A 24,391-nucleotide genomic window follows, 5' to 3' on the forward strand; every position below is an offset into this window, starting at 1 on the left:
GTTCTACTGGGAATCGGTGGTTTTCTCAGTCAGTGACCTGAGGGATTTTCTTTGAGTAATGGCTCGCTTCCCCCTAGCTGGAAATGTGCTTTAGTAAACGTGCCCAGTCTGCAGGGGTTTAGTGTACAGTGGTGGCTCGTGGCTCTGCTTCCTGTGCTGTATCTGAGCAGATTCGCCAGCTCTGTTTGTGTGTTCCAGACTTGAACGAGTGTGCGGAGGGGAGCTCATGCTGTGAACAAGACTGCACCAACTACCCCGGAGGTTATGAGTGCTACTGCAGGGCAGGGTACAGACTCAACTCTGACGGCTGTGGATGTGATGGTATAGTGTCCTTTCTCTATTTACAGATTAGCTTTATTTATTTTATTTCAATAGATGTTTATATTTTTTTTCCCCCAATTTACATGGCCAATTACCCAACCTACTCATTAGGACTCCCCCTATTACTAGTAATGCCCCAACACCAGGAGGCACATGCCTCCTCCAATACATGTAAAGTCATCCACCTCCTCTTTTTGAACCGCCACTGATGCAGCATTACCGAGTAGCATTATGTGTTGGGAAAGAGCGCTATCTACCCACCCAGAGAGACGAGGCCAAGTGTGCTCTCTCAGGGCTCCGGTAACTGATGACAGCTACATGAACAGGATTCAAACCAGCGATCTCCTGGTCATAGTGGCAGCGCTTAGCCCGCTGGACCACTCTGAGCCCAAAAGATATTTATAATTAAGCATTATTTAGTATAGTAAGGCTATTTCTGAGGTGTTGCTGTGCCATTTTATTGTAATTAGGAAGTTAATTGAAAAGTAAACCACATGGTAATAATTAATAAAGTTTTTTTCTATATCATTCAATTTATATATTTTTTTTGCAGGGTTCCTGCAGGTCCTTAAAAAGTCTTAAAATGTCTTAAATTAAAATCAGGGTAATTAAGGTCTTAAACTTTTAAAAATTTACTGTAAAGTTGCTGTAAGTATTACATTTTCAGATGGTGCATTTAATACCAGTGGGAAAACACTTGCTACAGGAAAGAGAACTAAGGTTAATGGAGAGCTATCTAATGTTAGCGGTGAGCTAGCTAACATACTAATGTTAGCAGCAAGTTATCTAGCTACATTACTGAGGAGAGAACTAAGGTGAGCGGAGAGCCAGCTAACATAGTAACATTAGTGGTGATCTAGCTAACATACTAACATTAGCAGCGAGTTATCTAGCTACATTACTGTGGAAAGAACTAAGGTTAGCGAAGAGCCAGCTAACATAGTAACATTAGCGGTGAGCTAGCTACCATGCTGACATAATAACATTAGCAGCGAGTTAGCTACGATATCTGGGAGAGAACTAAGGTTAGAGGAGAGCTAGCTAAAATAGTAACGTTAGGGGTGAGTTAGCTACATTACCAGGGAGAGAAGGTTAGCGGCAAGCTAGCTAACATTAGCGGCGAGCTAGATAACATAGTGAGGTTAGTGGCGAGTTAGCTACATTAAGTTTTGATTTCCAATACAACAAATTATTTTCTACCAAAGAAAATATGACTACATTTTTGAGTCTAAAAAAGGTCTTAAAAAGCATTAAATTTGACTTTTACCCTGAACCCTGTTTTGCATAATCAAGGTGTTTTTTACATTTACAAGCTTAACATGAACAGAAAGTGTTACACTATCTCTTTGCCGGTAAACCTCCACCCACCACACACATACATACATACTCAAACAGACATAGTGAAGTACTAGTCCTACAGGTGTCATTAAAGCATGTTGTTTTGTTGCTCTGTATATCTGAATCGTTTAAAGATTAATTAATAATTAATGGCTTCATCTATTTTATTTTATTCTGACAGATGTGGATGAGTGCCTCTCTGATAATGGTGGTTGTGAAAACATATGCCAGAACACAGCTGGGTCCTACCAGTGCTTCTGTCGTCTTGGACAGCGATTGGCTGAAGACCGGCACTCCTGCATCCGTGAGTTCAGTTGCATAAATAGACTCTGATCACTAAATCTCTTCTGTCATTTCCATTGTAAAAGCAGGAGAAAATGTGTAAAATGGGTACTGATTTCGCTTTTCTGCAGCTCTAGAGAGGGCAGTTGAAGCACTGTCCAGTCGTTTGGCTGTGGAAAGGCCGTTTCCACAGGTGACTCTTCTGCAGGACTATCCTCAGGCTTTGGAGAGATATGATGATTATGAAGAGGACAGCTTTGGAGAGCTGCGGGCGGAGAGCACCATTATAGAGAAATATGGTCAGTACCAGAACCTGCATTCCCCAGTTTATGTTTATTAGGTTGTTAATTTAAACAAACTGAAATGGTTAAATGATCTCATATAAAAATACAATCTTGCATATGAATCATATGAATATGAATCTGCAATTGTTTAATAAATGGTAAGGAGATAAACTGGTGACTTAATTGAAAAAAAAACCTTTGTGATTAAAGTTAAAATCATTTTTTAAATAATATATATGTATAAAACAGATAGAAGGGCTAAGCAAAAAGAGAAGTCTAATAACTAAAATAAGGGTCGACAATGATAAACAATCAGTACAGAGCAAGGCAAGAGAGTAGTCTAAAAATAAAAATACGGGTCTGTAACAAAAGAGCAAAAAACAAAAGAAATGCGAGGTAGAAGAGCTACAGGCTAGATTCAATACCGGAGCTACTGAAAACTAGATATATATATATATCAGTAGGACCAGGTGTGGTTAATCAGAAGCTTGGCGAGTTTAACGCCAGAGCATCACATGATCAGCAGAGTCTGGAAGGTCTGGTGTAGGTGCATGCTGGGAGTTGGAGTCTTTATTGTGTGTGTATTAGAGTTCATGGCAGGCAGAATGACAATGCCATGACTGACATTCTGGATCTATTTACAGTGTGCCTTAATGAGACGTTTGGGCATGACTGCAGCCTGTCTTGCGATGACTGCTCTAACGGTGGATTGTGTAATTTGGAGAAGAATGGATGTGACTGTCCTGATGGCTGGACGGGAATCATTTGTAATCAGAGTAAGTCCAGGATATATAAAAAAGTTTAGTCATAAACTAAAACATTGCTAGATAAAAAGTCTGTATTTCTTTCATCAGCCTGTCCTGAGGGCACATTCGGCAGAAACTGCTCCTTCACCTGTAAATGTAAGAACGGGGCCATCTGTGATCCAAAGAGTGGAGTCTGCAAATGCCCACCAGGGGTCAGTGGAGATATGTGCCAGGATGGTGAGTGGGTGGTAAATACTGAAGTGTAGCATCTGGTAATTTTATTTGAGTGTCTATATATTACTAGGTGAATTTTGTGAAGGTGGTTTAATATGTTCTGTGATTGCAGGCTGTCCTAAGGGCTTTTACGGCAAGCACTGCAATAAGAAATGTAACTGTGCCAACAATGGACGCTGCCATCGCACATATGGAGCCTGTCTGTGTGATCCAGGCCTCTATGGGAGGTTCTGCCACCTCTGTAAGTCAGAAACTCAGAAAGTGTCTGTGCAGCTGCCAACATTTTAATTTAAGATGACCTAATGTTTATTTTTTTCTTACGCCTCTGTATTTAGCATGTCCCAAATGGTCCTACGGACCTGGCTGTTCATCTGAATGTCAGTGTGTGCAGCAGAACACTCTGGAATGCCACAGACGTCATGGAAATTGTGTGTGTAAACCTGGCTATCAGGGCAAAACATGCAGTGAAGGTGAGTAGACCCATTGCTGTGTCACTTTCTGCTGATATAATAGCTCAAAATAGATAAAATAAATAATAAATCTGAGTTTGTTTGAGTTTAAAGCAACAGTCTGTAAGTTTTGGAGATTTGGAGACATCTCTGGTGAGAAAGTGTAATTGCATGTAAAAGAGTTTTTTTATGCAGGTATAAATTGTTTTGGTCATTTATGAGCAGTTATATCCATACAAACCTACCAGACCACTCTGTTTTTAGAATGTATATATTAGACATTGCAGGGATGTTTGTGACAACAGGCCACTACTATTAATTAAAATGTTTTGCCTCCTCCCAACTCAGGAATACGACTGCTTTTAATAAAAAAAAAAAAAGAAAAACATCTTAGGGACTGCTGCTTCAATTATCTTCCCTTCTTGTCTCTTCAGAGTGTGGCAGTGGATACTACGGCCCGGGATGCAAGAAAAAATGCCAGTGTTCATCAGGAATGCCCTGCCATCATGTGACCGGACAGTGTCAGTGCCCATCTGGGTGGCATGGGGAGAGCTGCGACCAAGGTTTGTCTTTAGTTTTACTGATTTGGCCTAATCATTACAGGCCTCACATTCCTTCTTCAGTGTGGTCTGATTTAGCTAGAACACTAGATCACACCTGGTCACGCCATCCTTCTTAAATACAGGATTAATATCTGGCCAAGCCACATAAAATACACATTTAACCCTAGAACACTAATGTTGGGTATACACTGTATGACAAGTTTTGGAATTCTTCTTTAATTTTACAACATACAACAGCACATAAAATGGATGACCCTTTAAAAAGCAGAAAAAATATTGGAAATTCAGGTAATCCTTAACAGGTAATGTCCTAACAAAAACAATAATGAGCTGGGAATTTGGTCTTTGGTCCACCCATTCCTGAGACATGTGAGTGCCTGATTTAAACACACAAACACTAACATCAGGTAAAGTACACCCATAAAATATGTTTCTCTCTATCACTAAGGTCAAATGAAAATCACCTGAACGCATGCCTCTTGAAAAAAACATAGATGGGAGGAGGGAATCAACCATAACTTTAATGAAATAAATGAGAGCCCTGAAGCTCCCCAAGTCCCATACAACTCAGACAGCAGCAACACAATGAAAACACATTAAAACATTTTATTAACATTCTGGGGTTAATGCAGTTTAAGACCACTTCCTAAGATGATCTGAGACACATTTGAGACATGTTATTGAAGTGCAAATGCATCCATATTTAACAAGCAAAACAAACACCAGTAATGACTGCAGATTGCTTATTTTGTTCCACACAAACAAAATGACTAAAGAAAGGAACAGTTGCCTATTAATAGTAAATGCATGGTTAGTCCAGATTGGTGTAAATGGGGCTTTTCATTTTAGCTAATTTGCTAAATAACTAATTCCTGGTCTGGATTTGCTGCTGAAGCTACACTACATAATCTTTCCCTGTTGTTGTTTTTTTTTTTTTTTTTGTGCGATAGACATTTTTAAATTCCCTATAAAAGTCTGTAAAACTCAGTCTGGAAGAGTGATTATTGGTATAACTGGTATATAATCTGCTACGACTTTAAAAGTTGTGTAGTGTTCTTAAGGCTTAGGATGAAAAGTTATTGCTGTCTTCTTTTGTTCTATTCTCTGTGATCTTCTGGGACATGAGACTCACAGGAAGTTCATGTTTGTGTACAAGCTTCAAAGTGCCATATGGTAAAATAATGCTAGCAGCTGTCAATAGATGTGACACAGAAGCCAAACATGAATGCCATACACAAAAACACTCAACTGGGGTGCACTCTCTACCTCTAAAACCTTTTCATTCTTCTGTAGCTGTGTTAGTTTCTTTACATACATTTCACCTGATGTTAAACTTCTCTTGTTCTCTTGCAAGAAAAGGTAGAAGAAATGTGAGAAATGTGTCTGTCCTCGCTCAGCATGTTGCTGTAGAAGATTTAGGGTTAGGGCTTCCTGCTCTATGATTTAAACACTTTTAAGCCAGCTGACTTGAAACTTGTCGCAGTAATACATGCAGAGATTATTTATCTTCACTGGAGTGATGCTCTGGAAGTGTGGACAGTGGAAACTTCTTACGCTGCTGTGTTCAGTGGATGGAGACAGCTCCCATTCCCTACAGCCTCGTCCACTGCGCTTCATCCACCCCGAAACTCAGGGGGGTATGGAAATATCCAGAATATTTCAACAGAAAGCCTGAGCTGGCAGAGAGGACACCAGGTCTGGAAGTCGTTAAACAGTCGGAGCGCTGCATCTGCCATCGATTAGGAAGAACAGGCAGTGAGGGGAGTCGCACTGGGCCACCTCCATTGTTCACCTGCTGCCTGCAGTGGCTTTGTATTTCCTGACCTTCAGATTGCTGATTTGCTTTGGATACTGATTTGGCTGAGCTGCCTTTTGTTAAGATTTAGGGTGCAAGGAAAAGACCTCTCACCCTAAATGGCATATTTTTTTTATAAGAATATGGGACTTCCTCTTACTGTGCCTCTTTCAGCTGAGCCTAGTCTTCCAGTACTTATCATTTTGAATGCAGAATTTTCATTGAAAGAAAAATATAGTTTACAACTAAACTTAATTCAATAAAAAAAATTATAATTCACAACTTATACTTTAGTTTTCACATACCCTCTGGCCTATTGCATTTATCCCAGAGACCCTCAGTTCTACTGTATTTAACCAAGAATTCAACAGCACTTAACCCAGACCCTTAATCCTACTGAATTGAACCCCCAGACCCTCAATCCTTCTGCACTTTATGGTACATCTTGTAAATCCTGCACTTCTAGACACTTTAGAAACCTCTGTTTCTAGGTCTGTCTACTTAACATAAACTCTTAATTTTGCTGAATTTAACAAGGATCTTCAGTCTTAAGGAACTTAATTTACTGTATTCCCTCTGTCCTACTCCATTGATCTAATCAGTCGAACAGCAGTAAACACAGACCCTTTATTCTTCTTTGCACTACTGCACTTAACCCAGATGCCCAGTCTTACAGATTTTAACCATCAAGATCCTTAGTCTTACTCATTTTAACCCTCAAGATCCTTATTCTTACTACACGTAACCCAAACCATGATATTCTTAGTTCCCTTACATTTAATTCAAACCCTCAGTCATACTGCACTTAAGATTGCACTGACCCTTAATTGTACTGCACTTAACTCAGACCCTTAGCCCAGCTATATATTACTCAGACAATAAAAATCGCTAGCTAGAAGGAATTATTTAGTAACTACTGCTGAATTAATATGAAAGTAATGTAGTACTAAGAGTGAGAAACTCAAAGGTGATGTAATGTAAGAGTTATGGCATTTAAAGGTATCTTTGCACTAAAACATATGTGCTTATAGAAAGTCAAATACAAACCAGATATTACCAGATATTACCAGATATTACTAGATATTGTCGGTTAAATTTTTAATAGATTAAAGCAGGTTTGCTGATGATTTTGCTTATGCTGCTTGTGTGTATGTGTGTGTGTGTGTGTGTGTGTTCTAAAAGCGCTGTGTTATATAAGACGTGTGTTTGTCTCTTCACTAGAATGTCCGCAGGGGAAGTTTGGATCTGGCTGCTCCCAATCCTGTGACTGTAATGGAGCAGTGTGTGATTCAGTGACTGGACTCTGCCGCTGTCCTGCTGGAACAACGGGAGAGCGCTGTGCTGAAGGTGAATAGCAGAGATCCGCACTCAGCTGCGGAGAGTGGAAAAACACTTTACGTTACTGGTGGAAGAGTTTACAGGAGATCAGTCATATTCACTTATCCTAAACTGACCTATTGTATAATTTTACAGCAATTTTACAGCACAGACACTCTTATACAGTATTGTATTTGACAGTTCCACCTCAGTTTGTTCTCTAAGCTCTGACCATGTTTGAGACGAAAAAGAGATTCTACCTTGAATGATTTTTCAATCTGGTGCTTTTTGGGCTGTGGGCCACGACTGTGCTGACTGTGTGCTCTCGGAGGTGGAGGTTTTTATAAGGACGTAAGCAGAGAGGGGATCTGTTTGTGTTTGTGTCTCTATTCTTAGCACTGTCAAGCTCTTTCAGTCCTGCTTTAGCCAAAGACCACAGAGATAAGATAAGTGAATGTCCCCCAGCAGGCCTCTTCAGGATGACAGCTCTCTGTCAGTTACACTGAGACTCATAATGGGAAGTAACAGGGTGTGGAAAGACGGAAGCACACTGCTAGCCAAGCGCACAGCTTGTCTTTGTTAACGAGCCAGAAAGTGTTAATAGGTTCTAATGAGGAGTGAGCGGTTGCAGCTGGGGTGTCAAAGCAGAAGCCTCAGACGTGTGGCAGTGGAGACCCTGACATTAGAGGTCTTTAGATGAGTGATATGGAATGTGGTTTGGTCCATCATTTTGGCAGGCGTGTAGCTCAGCATGCACTGTCTAGAGGTCAGCGTCAAAACAACGTGCCTTTTGTGTTTGCAGCGTAAGTGTTTAAACGTGATGCAAACACTGTGTAACATTAAATTTCTCAAGATTTACTTTGAATGAACACATATTACAAATATAAACATGTTGTTAATATTTTTGTACATTTTCTAAGTATGTTAGTTAAAAAAAAAGAATAGTTTTCTAAAGGTTTTACATATGTTTTTTTTTTTTTTTTTTTCATAAAAATGTCAAGCTGTTTAAATGTGTATGAGGATCATCTGGCCTCCCTGTTGTCTTAAGTTAAATGGCCCTTTAAGAAAGTAACCATTAACATCAGTGACGCCTTCACACCGTTATATTTTCAAGGGACCGAAGAGACATAATGAATGTTTAGAAATACATAATATTAATTTTACCTAATTTTACTTAGCTGAGGTAAAGCTTAAGCTGTCCACTCTGTTTTAATTAAAATGCAAATTCAAATGGTTTGCAGTCAACCACATTTCTTTAAATACCAATTCTTGCTAACATTTCCACCCTCGCATTGTCCGCCCTGTTATACAGCTTGTTATGACAGAGTGGACGCATTAATGACAGGAACTAAAAAATAAAAAATATAAAGTGAGAATGCTGGTAACTTATGATTTCTGTATAGTCTGTATTATAGTATAGTCTGTATTTTTTGACAATTTTGAGGGCCAAAAGGCACAGTTTTCTAATAATGACCCCTATATTTGTTTAGAGATCAGGTATTAAAAAAAGCAATGAACTACTGTATTTAGGCCAGTAGTTTCCAGTCCCCCCCAAAAAAAAACAAGGACGCCAAAATGGTTATTTGCCATGATAGTTCTTGCTAATCCTGTTCTGGTTTTCTAGTTATGCAGTTACAATTACAATGTGAGGGCTCGAGGGCTCTTTCTGAGACACCCGGGGCTGCTAACAGTGAATCCTGCTGTCTGTCCCTTATTAAACCCCGGATGTGCAGCTCTAGCTTATTCACCTTATCCACCGAGGTGCTAACTTTCTTACACTTAGCACAAATACCACTATACCAGTAACGATGGACAAGGGGTCTAAGCTAAACATGCAACACTCTGAAAGCACTCATCTTGGTTTAGTTGAAATTAGAAACTTTCACAAACAAACTGCAGCAGCAAACAGCTAATCCAGATAACATCTTATCCAGCAAACCAGTAGAAAGAGTCTATAAAAGTAGACTGAGAGTGAATTAATAGGTGTGTAGAGCAAAGAGGAAGCAGACTTGAAGTAGATTGGAAGTGTGAAGAGTAAATTAGAAGAAAACGGAGAAAATGTAGAAGCTGATGAGTAGAGCAAGCTAGCAGCAGCACACCAGCAGACCAGAGTAGCACAGCAAAACATGTTTTTCATTTAATATAAAACAGGCTAAAATCATTAAGCATGTGTAATCTGAGATAAAAGAATGAAGCAGTTTGAAGCTCTTTAAATCTGTTCTACAGATTTAAATGATAGTGTTGTCAGCATTAAGGTGTATTTTTGCTTTGATGTCAGTTATAAAAATAGAAAATATAACAAGTCCCAGCATAGAGCCTTGGGGTTACCATTCGTTATCTGAAGAAAATCTTAGTGTGACTTGTGAGCTCACACTGAGATAGATTGTTAAAATAATTAGTCAAGCATTTAACAACCTTATGACTGAAGCCAACATCTCCCAAGTCTGTTCAACAGCAATTCATTATCCAGCTGGTTCCTATGCTGGCCAGTGTTCAACCCTTAAGATAACACCTCACAACTTACAGCTTAGGTGTGGGAGTTCCCAAGCCATCCTTTAATGTAAGACTGATTAATATAAACACTGATATCCCACAACATTTTATTTTGGCAAATCAGTGTAATAAACCCTGTATTTTGTGTTCCTTAAAAGTCCCTAAAAGTTTTATTAGCTAATTATTTGTAAGAGGTTTACTAGAGCTGGAACAGACACCAACATATGCACAGCAGACCCTAACTCCACAGGAACCAGTGGGGTAGTGTTATGAATGTTGTAGTCCAACGGCAAGAGCAGCTAAATAAAGACTGTAGCTGGTGTGATCTGTTATATTGATGAATGGAAGGTGTGTGTGTGTTTGTTGTGTTGCAGAGTGTAAGGAGGGGCGCTGGGGCCTGGCCTGTGCAGAACTGTGTCCTGCCTGTGAGAATGGAGGGGTGTGTGATAAGCAGAACGGAACCTGTATGTGTGAGCCGGGATACACTGGAACACACTGTCGGACTGGTGAGACCAGGAGCCACAGTTTTACCTCAAGACCTCAAGATGTTTCCATAGTCCTACTCATTCTGGCTCTGCTGTGACATGGATGCTTTAACTTAAGCCGTGTATCTCGAACTGTTTTCTGGTTTTGTTTCATTAGTCTGTCCAGCTGGATGGTTTGGGTTGGGTTGCCAGTTCCAGTGCTCTTGTAAGAACGGCGGACGCTGCCATCCCTCCTCAGGCCTGTGTGCATGCAAGGCTGGCTGGACTGGACCCAGCTGTGAGAAAGGTAAAACTAGTTGTAAAATTATGATTATGATGACTCTAGAGGTGTAATAAAGGTCATAATAAACAAATGTTGCAATCTGAGTGGCTCAGCACATTAGGATGCTAATACTATAGCTCAAGAATCACAGGTTTAAATCCCAAATGATGCTGCTCCCCCATCAACAGCTAGATTCTGAGTGAGCTTAATTGAAAAAAACTCTCTCTCTCTTTCTGGGTGGGTAAATAGTGCTTTCTCCATTAATTCCTCCTATTGAAATGCTGGCCATCTTAGGTGTCTGTTGTCTGATGAATCAGAGCTGGGGATCCTGTGCTTTCCTCCGAATGCAATAGTGTGGCAGGCACTGCAAGTGATAGGGGGAGTCCAGGGAAAAAGAATAAATGTCTATTATGTAGCATGCAAGCTAGGCATTTAGATGGTTTCAGCTTAATGTTTGAAACAATTTCTGATCTACAGTACCAGTCAAAGGTTTGTCATTCAGTGTTTTTCTGTATTTAATACATTTTTTACAGTGTAGAATAATATTAAACACGTAAAAACAGTTAAGGGAGACATATGGAATTACGTATTAAACAAAAAAAGTATTTATCCTCCACAATCCTCTGACCTAAACCCAGCTGAGATGGTGATTTCATGTGATTTGGGATGAGCTGGAGTTTCACAGAGTGAAGGAAAAGCAGCAACTGTTGTTCAGCACCTCCAGAAACTCCTTCAAGACACTGAGAAAACTATTCCAGGTGACTCTACCAATAGTGTGCAGATCTGTAATCAAAGCTAAATGTGGCTACTTGAAAGAATCTAAAGTATAAAACACATTCTGGTTTAACACTTTTTTTTACATAATTCTGCATGTGTTCCTGTCTGGCTTGAATGTCTTTAATATTAAATGTACAATGTACATAAAAAAAACATAAAAAGAAAGAGGAGAAGAGATATGTGCAGACTTTTAACTGGTACTGTATTAGTGATTAAAAAGGGGTCAAAATAGATACTATATAAACCAAAAGAAAGGAGAGAATTCCTGGTGCAAACGTTTGTGGTATGATAGGTATGATTCTAAATATAGAATGTGGATTAGTGACTTGTTAAAATACTAATAACTCACATAAGGCAATAAACCTGCCATTATCAAGCACTAATCAAATCTATTATAAACTATTATAAATAGTAGGGTAAATTAGTATAGGAGGGCACAGTAAGTGTAGAACATAAAGATATCTGTGTGTGTCTGTAATGGTGTGTATACTGTGTGGCAGCTTGTCAGCCAGGCCAGTGGGGAGCAGACTGTGCTAATGCGTGTAACTGTACGAGCTGTGCAGCCGGCTGTGATGCAGTTACTGGACAGTGCCACTGCCAGGCTGGCTACACTGGGACCTACTGTGAGCTGAGTGAGTTTATATCTTTCATTCTTCAAGATATTGAAGATGACCTCAATAACTTTTTTAATATCGCCCATTGTGTTTACTTAGCAAAAAGAGCCCATTAGTGTAAATTAGATTTTTTTTGTATTATTGCATCCTTATGGCATAAAATGGTCCTAAAATGGCAATAATATCATTATTATATATAATACTATATATAGTCCAAAAAATGATTATCATGTCAGGCCTATACACACACAATTACACACACAAACACTGAGAGGCAAGATTTTGTCTTTGCGCTTAATACTTTAAATCAGACTAATGATGCTCTCTTTTTTTGTTTAAGAGTGTTCTGAGGGTTTTTTTGGCCCAGGCTGTCGTCACCAGTGTCAGTGTGAAAATGGTGCCATTTGTGAGCCTGTGGGTGGAGCTTGCACTTGTTTACCAGGCTGGACTGGGACATACTGTGAAAAACGTAAGTGAGGGATGGGGTGTGGAGATTTATACACCACTTGACAAAACCTGGTTTCCTGAAATCTGTCTTGCAGTAATAACATATGTCAGCTCTCTAAGTAGCTTTCAGATGTTATCAATATACAGCGCTGTGCAAAGGTTTCAGGCAAATAAGCTAAAAAAAAAACCTGTAAAGTATCAAATGTGTAAATCTGAAACTTTTTTGTCTAAAGATCAATTAATTAGAACAAATAAAAGTCCACATGGCTTCCTTTATTGGCTGGCTTGTAATCTGGTGTAAAAAAAAAAAAAACAGTACTGCCCCCAAAGGTCAGGTGTAGGAATGACAACTACTTTTATCGTTTCATTTTAAATAATCTTTAAAAAGTTTGTTTCCAGCAATTAAATACTGCAGATTTGTTCAGATTAACCACGTATAGTCTCAGCCTTGAGACAATATAGTGATGAGATGACAGATATTTTGTGCGGAAACTGACGATCTGTCAATTTTAAAAACCCCTGTTATCAACTGTTACTATTCTCTCACAGTTTTCACCAATAATGGCATATATCTATCACACTAAAACAGCTTCTGTGGGCTTTTTAATGTAGCCCTAAACCAGCCAGTAAAAGTGAAGGTCATCATTTTATTTTCTGCAAGCCCAATTAGCTCTATAATGCTGGCTCAAGAATAACATAAACATAAAGCAGTAAATGAGCTTGTAAAAACATATCTGAGAATTCATCACCCAAACTAAAGTTACATACTTACTATAAAATTACATTTTAAAATACTCTAAAGCAGGGGTGTTCAAACTTTTCTTGTTGGGAGGCCAGAAGGAGAAATATATGTGTAGTCTCTGGCCACAGACTCTGTAATAAGACAAATAATGAAATATACCACTTATAAGAATACATTTTCTTGATTTCTATCATTTACACATAATTTTACACATTAACAGATTACACATTTATTTATCTTTATCTATCTTTGACTGTGTTGTGTAAACTTAAGATTTTTTTAATTGATGTTTCTTTTCATAATGTCTATTAATATTACACCTCATCATTACGGCAGCTGATTCCTGACAAATTAAACATACAAACAATTCCCTCTGGTTTGAAAAAATGGTAATTTTCCCAATGTGCCTGAAGTTTTCTACATGCACTGTCTATTTTCCATTTCTTTAGAGTTGCCATGTTCTCTCAAAAGCTCAGGAACATTAATGTAGGCATTAATGAAGGAAGGAAAGGAGATGAGAAGCATTTTAAATTTAGATGGGTTTATGTGATAGTGACACCTTTTGTTTAGACTTTTAATATCACATTATAAAAATCTGCTTAATAGCGCACCGACTTTATTTTATTTTTAAAATACCTTCGCAGGCCACTCCAAGAAAAGGACCACAAATGGCCTGGTAGTTTGGACACCCTTGCTCTAAAGCACTAAAGACTTTAATCAACACCTGTTCTACATTGCATAATGTATGCTTTAAACTGAGTGCTACAAAATGTAAATCCAAAATCTTACCAGTGTTATACTAACTGCTTTGTATGATTATGTGTGTGTCTCCTCAGCCTGTCCACAGGGCTTCCATGGACTTGAATGTCAGCACAAGTGTGAATGCCTGAATGGTGGCCAGTGTCACCATGTGACCGGAACCTGTGCGTGTCCAGCTGGCTGGATCGGCCCACGCTGCACTTCTAGTGAGTCTCAGTGACCAGGATATCACGCTAACACACGTGATACGTCTGGAAAGAGCTTCCTTCTTTCTCCTGTGTTTAGCTCTAAAGTAAAGTGGTAAAGCAGATGTTCAGGGTTTGAGTGTGTGACGTGCAAAGTTCAGCACACTCATTATTTTAGCATGTTTAGTAATGGATGCCACAGGGCTCCTCTCCAGCTATTCCTGTGATGTGGAAAGTTAGTCCTGTCGTGTTCCAGGAGCCGCTGTAGCACTCTGTGAACTGTTGTGTCGGTGAACTGCTGCTTTAACCTTTGATTGTTTGTGTTCTGTTGCAGAATGCCAAGCGGGCTTGTACGGCCCTGGCTGTAATCAGAGCTGTAACTGCCACCATAATGCCAGCTGTGATCCTACCAGCGGACAGTGCCAGTGTGGGCCAGGCTGGACTGGGCCGACCTGTGAGCAAGGTATTTTATTTATAGTACAAATATGATCATACCATACCAGAGCATTCTATTTATGGACTTATACAACATTCATTATTTTTTGTTGTTTTATTATCATGTCATTGTATAGTATTGTCTGAACACTGTTTTAAACATATTGCAACAGTTGCAACAAAAGTAAGGGAACTCTTTGAAAGTACCTAAATAGACAAACAGAATCTTACTAGATAAACTAAGGACACACACACAGTTGTACAGTTCATGTCTTTTATTGAGCACAATAAGTAAACATTCACATTGTTTCACACTAACAGTTTCTCCCTCTGCTTCTATTAAATCCTGGCCTCAATCTACACATGATTTTACAGTCACTATTCACCTTAACCAATCTTGAGCCGTTTTTTTGCTGATCCTCATCACCTGAGTACTGATTCCTTACTCCTCTTTGTTTTGTCATTATTCTTTATGCATTTGTACCTGCTTGTTTTATCTTATCTTTGCAAAGTATTGGCAACCTTTCTCTGTTGCATGCTATTCTAATTTTATCTTTTGGTTTGTCTCTTAGATATTCCCTTGGTTTTCTTGGTCATTTGTTTAGCTTCTATTTATTTTTTACTTTGGCTTGTATTTTGAAATACTCTCCATTTTTGCCATTGGTATGGTATAGTTTTGTTTAGTTTAAATCACTCTAACTACTCACTCTTTTAAACCATATTTGACTGTGCATCTGTTTTTCCTTCACAGTGCAGGCTAGAATGACCTCCACCAAACATGTTCTATAGCTGTAAATCAAAAATGTACAAAAAAATTGAATATGAATTTTGATCAAGTCCTCCATGCAAATGTGTCCATCAGTATTTCTGGGCCATGCCACAGGATCTCAGTAGAGTTCAGGGGGTAAGGTCAAGGCTCTGGCTTGTCTATTCCAAAATACAAATCTTCTTTTTAAATTAAGTTTTAGATCAATTGATCTTAGTCATAGTCTTGTCAACACCTTACCTTGAGGTCATGGAATGGTGCCCTTACATTCTCCAGTAAAATATTTTGATTTTTCATTGTTTCCTCAACGATTGTGAGAATCCAGTCCCTGAAGCAGCAAAGCAAACCATAATGCATAATTTTTTTCATTAACATTTTCCCAGAAGCATTTGGGAATATCCAGGTGGTCTTGAATAAACTCCAGATGGGCTGCTGTTTTTTTTGTGATGTCCTTCCATGAACATAATTCTTAATGTAATACATAATACATTGGTTTTCTAATAGTGTAGTATTTCTAATAGTGCATACACTACGGTTTTCTGTAGATTTTTGTATGTGCCGTTGTGTTCTTTCTCACCTTTTTTAGTATTCCTTATCATGATTTTAACAGAACCCACTCATAGGAAGCATAGTAAGTGTCCTAAATGTCCTGAATAGTGCCACAACTCTTAATAATAGTCTCTCTCACTATTTCATTACTAATCTAAATAGAGACTGTATTTATTCTGTTCTTTTCCCAAATGTACAACCTTTCAGTTTTCTTCTCCAAAGTCTCACTGAGTGATTTATTCATGTGCTTTTAGTGTAGAAATAAGAGACCGCATAATCACAGTTACACCTGTGACTGAGAGTGTTTGAGGTTCAGAGAAAGAAAAAATGTTGTATGGTTTCCTCTCTACAGCACATTCACTCCCATTACTTTTCCTTGTTGTTAGCCCAAAACCCCAGTCTTCAGACCACAGCCTCTGTTGAACATTCTGAACTCGAAGAAGAGACGGTCTTTGCTGAGGCTATATGTCATGACGCAGTTGTGGTTTAGCCTTTAATGTGTCTTTGATTTATTCCCAGAATGCTCGTTTGGCTTCTATGGGCTAGACTGCCGCCAGCAGTGCCTGTGCCAGAACGGTGGGTCGTGTGACAGGATCAGTGGGCACTGCACGTGTTCCAGTGGATGGACTGGGGTGGCGTGTGAACTTGGTGAGGAAAACATTTTTCTTTAATCCCAAATGCGAGCAATCAGTCAAGACCTGATATTCAAAGGCTTTGCTAGAGTTACATTGCTAATTTAGCTAAGAAGAAGTGGAAATGTATATACAGGAATTGGCATCCTGTTTAATTCATCCAGCACTTCCCTTCCTGGCAAAATGAAGGTTTTGCAGGCTGTGCAAATCGGTTAGTGTAGTCCCTGTTACATGCTAGAGTTCATGTCCCCACACTAGACCAAGAAGAGTTATTAGGCAAAGAAGGTCCCTATTTTTTCAGATTTTTAAGGGTAGTCTTTATTCTATTTTTACAGTTATTCCTTTATTTGGACTTATAAAACAGACAATATTTATTATACAGACAATAGAAAAAATTGCTCTGAAGGCCAGAGCCACTGTACTTTTTTTAAATATATTTTTGAGGTTTATAGACGTTAAAAACTACATCTATATGTTGGTTGAAAAACCCAGGGCAAGTGATTCTGCTAAAGTTTGCAGTAATTTTCTGGCAGTGTTTTGTGTCTTTGTGTTTACAGTATTTTGTGGTGCTGTAAACGGTCCCAAATCTCGTGTTTTGGAGCGGATTACAGTTTTTAGTCACATATTGTATCCAGATAATGTTTTTGGATCAGTTTTTATAGCACAGTATTTTTTTCCACCCATTTTCTGCCCAGTTTACACGGCCAACTACCCAACCCACTCATTAGGACTCCACCTATCACTAGTGATGCCCCAACACACCAGGAGGGTAAAGATTAGCACACACCTCCCCGACACATGTGTCTTTTTGACAGCCGATGTAGCAGTGCATCACAGTGCACTTAGAGGACAGCGCAGTGACTCGGTTCTGATACATTAGCTCACAGACACCTCGTGCTGATGGACATCACCCTTTGGAGTGATGTGGGGAGAGAGTACCATCTACCATCTACCCACCCAGAGAGAGCAAGGCCAATTGTGCTCTCTCAGGGTGCCGGTAGCTGATGGCAAGCTACATGTCTGCAAATCTGTGTTAGTTGGCTCTAGTCTGCAGACTATGGCCCTGTTGGAGTAAAAGTGGTGTAGTGTTTGATGTGCTGAGACTCGATTTTTAGACTCAAGTCTGAACCAAATCCATCAGCAGCCAATAAAAATGGACCTTTACTGAAGTATGTAAAAAAATATTGTGTTGTATACACAATACAAATATATATATATATATATATATATATATATATATATATATATATATATATATATATATATATATATATATTTATACACATGTATAATCTGCTCCCACTTAAGTGTAGTGTATTCAAGGCTTTAGCTGACCAGCTGATGGCAGGCATAATTAAGTAATAGTCATTTTTGTTGATTTTGTTGAAGATCCCACCTTTCCATAGACCTCTCTCTTTCTTTCTTTCTCTCTCTTTCTTTCTTCTAAACAGAATGTGCTCCAGGGCACTTTGGTGCAGATTGCCAGCACACATGTGAATGTGAGAATGAGGGAGTGTGTGACCGGCACGATGGAACGTGCTCCTGTCCAGCAGGCTGGGTGGGCCATCGCTGTGAAAAGGGTGAGAAACCCACACACTCATCTTAATGACTACCTGAAAGAAAAGAGGGAAAATATAAAATAGGCATACTGTTCATCCTTGCTGTGTGTGTGTGTGTGTGTGTTTTCAGCGTGTGAAGCAGGGAAGTTTGGTCCTGGCTGTCAGAGGCAGTGCAGGTGTGAGCATGGGGCTGCCTGTGACCACATCACTGGAGCCTGTGCGTGCCCACCAGGGTGGAGAGGACTCCGCTGTGAGAAAAGTGAGTTCTCATCTACTGTATTAACTCTTACTGTATGGACTTCCTAGCCCTACACTATATGAAGAAAAGTATTAAAATAGTTTATCCTGCTTTTTTTTTTGAGTTACTGTGTCTACTGTCCAGGAAAGGCTTTCCAATAAATTTTCAAGTATTGCTGTCAGGATTTTACTGTAATCAGCAACAAGAGCATTAGTGTAGTCAGGATGTTCATACCTCATACCCAACTCAAGTCAAAACTATTGGCTGGGCACCAGTTATAGAATTCACAGTTGCATTCTGGACAGCACAATCATATTTATGGGTTGCTGTAGTAACAAGGTCAGCATAAGTAACTGATCTTTGGTGCTTTTTTTATATCCCCGATTGTAATCTCATTACAAACCACCTGCAAATAGGGTTTGGACCTGATTTTTAAGTACTGTATTTAATATGGTCCCAAGCAGTCTAGATGATAAATTATCAATCAGCAAACAATGTAGATATACCAAAAATCAGATGTAGGCTGGCATTCTGTACGAAGCCTAAGACACATCAGTACAAATCATATAATTGCATGTCAAACCATCCTGCAAATGTGGTTTGGATCCCACTTTATGTGGTTTTCGACTGTTCAGACTATCAAAAATCAATCTGGATACAATCTAGATGTGCCAAAAATCAGATTTGGAATGCCAGTCTAAACATATAGCTCTGGAAAATGAAGAGACCACTTCAGTTTCTCAGATTTTGCTATTTATAGGACATGTTTAAGTAAAATGAACATTGTTGTTTCATTCTATAAACTACAGAAAACATTTTTCACAAATTTCAAATTAAAATATTTTCATTTAGAGCATTTATTGGCAGAAAATGGCTGAAATAACAAAAAAGATGCAGAGCTCTCAGACTTCAAATAATGCAAAGAAAACAAGTTCATATTCACAAAGTTTGAAGAGTTGAGTTAACCTTGTTTTTAATCACAGTTTTCATGCATCTTGGCATGTTCTCCTCCACCAGTCTTACACACTGCTTTTAGATAACTTTATGCCACTCCTGGTGCAAAAATTCAAGCAGTTCAGCTTAATTTGATGGCTTGTGGTCATCCAGCTTTCTCTTGATTACATTCCAGAGGTTTTCAATTTGTTAAAATCAAAGTAACTCATCATTTTTATGTGGTCTCATTTTTTTCCAGAGCTGTAGGTTTAATGTTTCTGTTACACTGCCCTCTGTTGGTGACTTTAGCTAAAACACGTGTTCTTGTTCTGCAGCCTGTTTGCCGGGCTATTATGGGAAGAGATGCTCTCAGCGCTGTAAGTGTCCCCATGGCACCTCCTGTAACCATGTGACGGGCGAGTGCGGCTGTCCTCCTGGCTTCACCGGCAGCGGCTGTGAGCGGAGTGAGTGGTGAACTGAACACGGCAGCAGCTTCAAACGTCTGCTTGGAATTTACCAGAAGAAAACCTCTTTTTTTTATTTATTGCTTTTCATTCTCTTTGTCTATCTGCAGCCTGTCAGCCGGGAACGTTCGGAGTAAACTGTAATCAGGTGTGCCAGTGCTCTGAGGTGAACCAGCTGTGTGATCCTGTCGCTGGAACCTGCTACTGTGCACCAGGATATCGTGGTGAAAAGTGTAATGTAGGCAAGTGTCTATAACTATAAACAATAATACGTGTTCATCTAATTCATATATGTTTTTTAATTGTTCTTGTTTTTAAATGTTCTTTTTATTGATTTCTGTCTGCTTGTGTCTGGTTGTTGTTGTCACAGAGTGTGAGGAGGGTCATTATGGTCCTAATTGTGAGCGTAAATGCCAATGCCTCAATAACGGGGTGTGTCAAGCCACTACTGGCACATGTGTCTGCCCTCCAGGGTACATCGGACCAGACTGCAACATCAGTGAGTGACATTACACACACAAACCATAAAAAACACACTTCATTTATGACACACATTATTTAATTTATATGTTAAAAATTACACTTTAGACTATTAGTAGAAAAATTATGTAAGTTGTCTTTTACACTACAAACAAACTAAATTTTAGCAAGTGAAATAATATAATTTTAAGACAAAAAAATCTGTTTTTTTATCGGAGAATATTTTTTTTCTTACCAAGCATTGTACGTTTAAGATTGTTTTTCTTGTTTTAGAAATTTTCCCCTTGTTTTAAATCATTTGAACTCAAAATAAGCTTCAGTAAAGTTCTTCTGGCTTTTGTATCCAACTTTAAGCCAAAAAAACTTTAGATTTTGAGACTTAGTGATTGCTTATTTTAAGAAATCTTAATAAGAAAAATGTGTCTTGTCTTAATTTACATATTTTATCTAGTTTTTACCAGTGTATTTTTTGCAGGTGGTCGATAAGGTGTAGCTAGGTGGTTGCTCTGGTATTCCAGGTGTCAACACGCCTCTCACAGAGACTTGTGAAACATCTGATCACTTATATTATAAATGCAGAACACATGCAGTATCCTTTAATTTCTGTCAGCATATACCTTCAATTATAGATTTTAGGATAATGCTTATTAATTTGCTGAATTAAGGATGTCTGATCATCTCCCCTTTTCCCTGCTCTAAAGCGTGTCCAGCTGGGTGGTATGGGCAGGACTGTGCGCGGGTGGCGCTGTGTGGTGACGGGGCGAGGAGTGATCCAGTGACGGGTCGGTGTGTGTGTAAAGCTGGTCAGCGAGGAGAGGACTGTGGGCAAGGTGTGCATGCTCTTTATGTTTACTAAAATAAGTGTACAGTAAATTATGCAGTGTTAGGATTTTCTGATTAACACGTGTTTCAGGCTGTGCTCAGGGCTGGTTTGGAGAGGACTGTGCTCAGCGCTGTAACTGCAGTAATGGAGCAGTGTGTGATCCTGTAAACGGAAACTGCACGTGTGGTCTGGGCTGGACTGGAGACAGATGTGATACAGGTGAGCTGATGATAAGTTATTGAACATGCCAGGGTGCAAGAAAACTTTGATTAAAAAACAGGGTTCTTCCACCAAATATTGATTTCTGAACTCTTAAAACTGTATGAATATGAACTTTTTTCTTTGCATTATTTGAGGTCTGAAAGCTCTGCATCTTTTTTGTTATTTCAACCATTTCTCATTTTCTGCAAATAAATGCTCTAAATTACCGTATTTTTCGGACTATAAGGCGCACCGTATTATAAGACGCACTATCAAAGAACGCCTATTTTCTGCTATTTTTCCATACATAGGGCGCATCGCATTATAAGGCGCGTTAAGTGACACTAGAAAGGGTGCCTATATCAAAGTGAACAGGGGTGGCGCCATGTTTCCCTTCCCCCACCGGGGGTGGTCTCTTGCCGGTGGAGCGTCTCAGTATACAAATCTAGCTCTTTCAAAGTCAAACGAGTGCTGGATATTAATCTACACAGATTTCTCTCCTGAAAACTGTTTATTTGGGTGAGTAACGTGCTTCAGTTTATTTACAGTAAGCTTAGATTTCCAGATGTCCACTAAGGCTTGCTGCACCAGCGTTAGCATAGCTATCCGCTAGCGCGCTAGCTAGTCACCTAAACTAGTAAAGTTAACCCAAACTTAAACGACAGCGTTACACTGAGTAATCCTGCGTGTTCTGGTAAGACAGTGAGATATTAGCTAGCGATTCGTCCCCCGTAGCTTGTTTTAACACGGTAAACAAGCAGATTACAGGCTGATAAAACTCACCTCTGAGAGAGTTAGCGCTTAGCATCTAGCTAATGCTAGCCAGGCAAAGCAGCACAGACTTACAGGCCGATAACTCACCTCTGAACGGTGAACGCTTAGCGATTAGCATCTAACTCTAATAATACTGCTCCAGCAGTATTAAAAGTGCTAAATTTAGAAAATACTGATCTCTGAACAGTGAAAAAGCTAGCTAGCTAAGCGGTTAGCATCTAGCTAATGCTATTGCTGCTCCAGCCTCGGAGCGGCACGGCTCTGCACGGAGTGTGTGTTTACTGCTCCTTACACCTGACGGGTAAAATTTAGATAATACTGATCTCTGAACAGTGAATAAGCTAGCTAGCTTAGCGGTTAGCATCTAGCTAATGCTATTGCTGCTCAGCCTCGGAGCTGCACGGCTCTGGACTCTGTATAGCACTGAAACTCTCTATAACGCTGCACGGAGTGTGTGTTTACTGCTCCTTACAACCTGACGAGTAAATTCCATACAAAAGGCGCACCGTATTATAAGACTCACTGTCAATCTTTGTGAAAATTAAAAGTTTTTAAGTGCGCCTTATAGTCCGAAAAATACGGTACATTATTTTTATTAGTAATTTGGGAGAAATGTTGTTTCACTCATTTTACTCAAACATAAACTTAAAAATAGCTAAATAACTAAAGTGGTCTCTTAATTTTAGATTTAAAACAATGAAATTTGTGTCCTCTCCAACTCTGGAACAATTCTGATCAGTCAGAGTAATCTGAAACAAAAAAGATTTCTGACAGTGTAATTCTCTGATGGAAAAATAGCCTTGCTGTCAATCATAAAGACATATCACATTATCATCTACTCTATGTGCTATAAAGCATTTAAACATATTAAACATAAAAAATAGTGGTGTCTAATAAATTCTCCACAGAAAACTCACATTCTAGAGCACAGTTTCTGAATTTGCATAACTGGAAAATACAAATTTTCTAGTACACTGTATTTAATGTTTTTTGTTTGTCTAAGGGGCAACTCTCTTTTTGCAGCAGTCCTGCAGCATGATGTTATTAAACTCACTTACATAAAGAAATTCAAAAGACTTGTAATTTGACAAGTGGGTTCTGAAACTTTTGCAATTTCAAATAATTTCAAAATAATATGATCTAACACATGAATTATCAAGATAAAAAACAAGCATCTTTATTGATTTCAGGCTGAAATGATTGCAGGTATTTATTTTTGTGTGTATAGCTTGCCGTAAACAATGTGTGTGTATTTCTCAGAGTGTCCCACGGGCCGGTATGGAGCTAACTGTCTGCAGCAGTGTGACTGTCACAACAACAGCACGTGTGACCGGGTGACGGGGGAGTGTGTGTGTGATCTGGGATACTATGGTCATTTCTGCCAACATGGTGAGAAACACAGATCACATGATACATCAGAAGCTTCTGCTTTCACCTCATATTACCTAAAACATCTTAACTGTGTTTTTGTGTTTATAGTTTGTCCGCAGGGTTTTCATGGCCACCGCTGCCAGCATCTGTGTGACTGCCACGGCAAGGCCACGTGTGAGCCCAGCACTGGAGACTGTCTCTGCCCTCCAGGTTACCAAGGAGAACGCTGTGAGAGAGGTGAGGAACGCTGATGATGGCAGACTGCATCTGTGAACATTACAGCAGTTTATAAACACTGACACTAGTATCTAGTATCGTCTAGACCTGAACTGACCTGACCTGAAAACGTTTTTTTTCAGTTACCTAAATGCAATAAAGGCAATTTGTGTAAACTGGAGGCCAATATGGAGAGAAAATGTTTGATTTATTAACTTTTGCTTTGCTGCCGCTCTCCTCTCAGAGTGTGATCAGGGCTGGTTTGGGCTGGACTGCGCTAAGACCTGTGATTGTGATGGAGACACACCATGTGACCCTGTAAGCGGCAGATGTCTGTGTGGACCAGGAAAGATGGGAAGGCGCTGTGATATATGTGAGATCAATTAATTAATTTATTTTTACTGACTAGTAATGAACTTGCTGTTCGATGTTCTTCATGTATTTCATCATTACCCTTTTCTTGTTCCTAGCCTGTGCACTGAATCGTTATGGTCCGGAATGTCTGGAAAGCTGTGAGTGTGGGAATGGAGCACAGTGTAATCCACGAAACGGGCGGTGCACGTGTCTAAATGGCTGGATAGGACCAAACTGTCAAGAGGGTACATTTCTTATTTCTTATTTAGAAACAGAGGTGTGGCAAGTACTTAATACTTAATAACTTTACTTTACTTACTTTACTGTATTATTAGTAAGTAGTAATATTTTTTTTCAGATTACTTTTCTCTTCTACTCCTTAAATTGTCACACAATTATCTGACCTTTCTAATTCTTACATTTTAAAAAATAGCCTCTTTACTTGCTTATTTTAATTCCGGCTTCTCCTCATTCAAAAATAGATAGTGAATTTGATTTTAAGT

At 39.1% G+C, this 24,391-nt stretch overlaps 1 protein-coding gene across 2 annotated transcripts in view; it reads left to right on the forward strand.

Annotated features, from left to right (window-relative positions):
- megf6a (multiple EGF-like-domains 6a) overlaps positions 1-24,391 on the forward strand; it is a 127,065-nt gene that overhangs the window by 100,912 nt on the left and 1,762 nt on the right. For both annotated transcript variants that reach the window (XM_022677438.2, XM_022677439.2), the window contains 27 exons: positions 199-321; positions 1,841-1,963; positions 2,073-2,240; positions 2,870-3,001; positions 3,080-3,208; positions 3,318-3,446; positions 3,541-3,675; positions 4,089-4,217; positions 7,234-7,359; positions 10,197-10,328; positions 10,465-10,593; positions 11,847-11,978; positions 12,301-12,429; positions 13,986-14,114; positions 14,428-14,556; positions 16,363-16,491; positions 17,927-18,055; positions 18,165-18,293; positions 19,541-19,669; positions 19,780-19,911; positions 20,040-20,168; positions 20,851-20,979; positions 21,063-21,191; positions 23,208-23,336; positions 23,427-23,555; positions 23,779-23,907; positions 24,005-24,133. In XM_022677438.2, the coding sequence (XP_022533159.2) occupies positions 199-321; positions 1,841-1,963; positions 2,073-2,240; positions 2,870-3,001; positions 3,080-3,208; positions 3,318-3,446; positions 3,541-3,675; positions 4,089-4,217; positions 7,234-7,359; positions 10,197-10,328; positions 10,465-10,593; positions 11,847-11,978; positions 12,301-12,429; positions 13,986-14,114; positions 14,428-14,556; positions 16,363-16,491; positions 17,927-18,055; positions 18,165-18,293; positions 19,541-19,669; positions 19,780-19,911; positions 20,040-20,168; positions 20,851-20,979; positions 21,063-21,191; positions 23,208-23,336; positions 23,427-23,555; positions 23,779-23,907; positions 24,005-24,133 (3,525 nt within the window). The remainder of the gene's footprint in view (positions 1-198; positions 322-1,840; positions 1,964-2,072; positions 2,241-2,869; positions 3,002-3,079; positions 3,209-3,317; positions 3,447-3,540; positions 3,676-4,088; positions 4,218-7,233; positions 7,360-10,196; positions 10,329-10,464; positions 10,594-11,846; positions 11,979-12,300; positions 12,430-13,985; positions 14,115-14,427; positions 14,557-16,362; positions 16,492-17,926; positions 18,056-18,164; positions 18,294-19,540; positions 19,670-19,779; positions 19,912-20,039; positions 20,169-20,850; positions 20,980-21,062; positions 21,192-23,207; positions 23,337-23,426; positions 23,556-23,778; positions 23,908-24,004; positions 24,134-24,391) is intronic.

This window comes from Astyanax mexicanus, chromosome 13 (genome assembly GCF_023375975.1).
Source record: "Astyanax mexicanus isolate ESR-SI-001 chromosome 13, AstMex3_surface, whole genome shotgun sequence".
Classification (NCBI taxonomy): Eukaryota; Metazoa; Chordata; class Actinopteri; order Characiformes; family Acestrorhamphidae; genus Astyanax; species Astyanax mexicanus.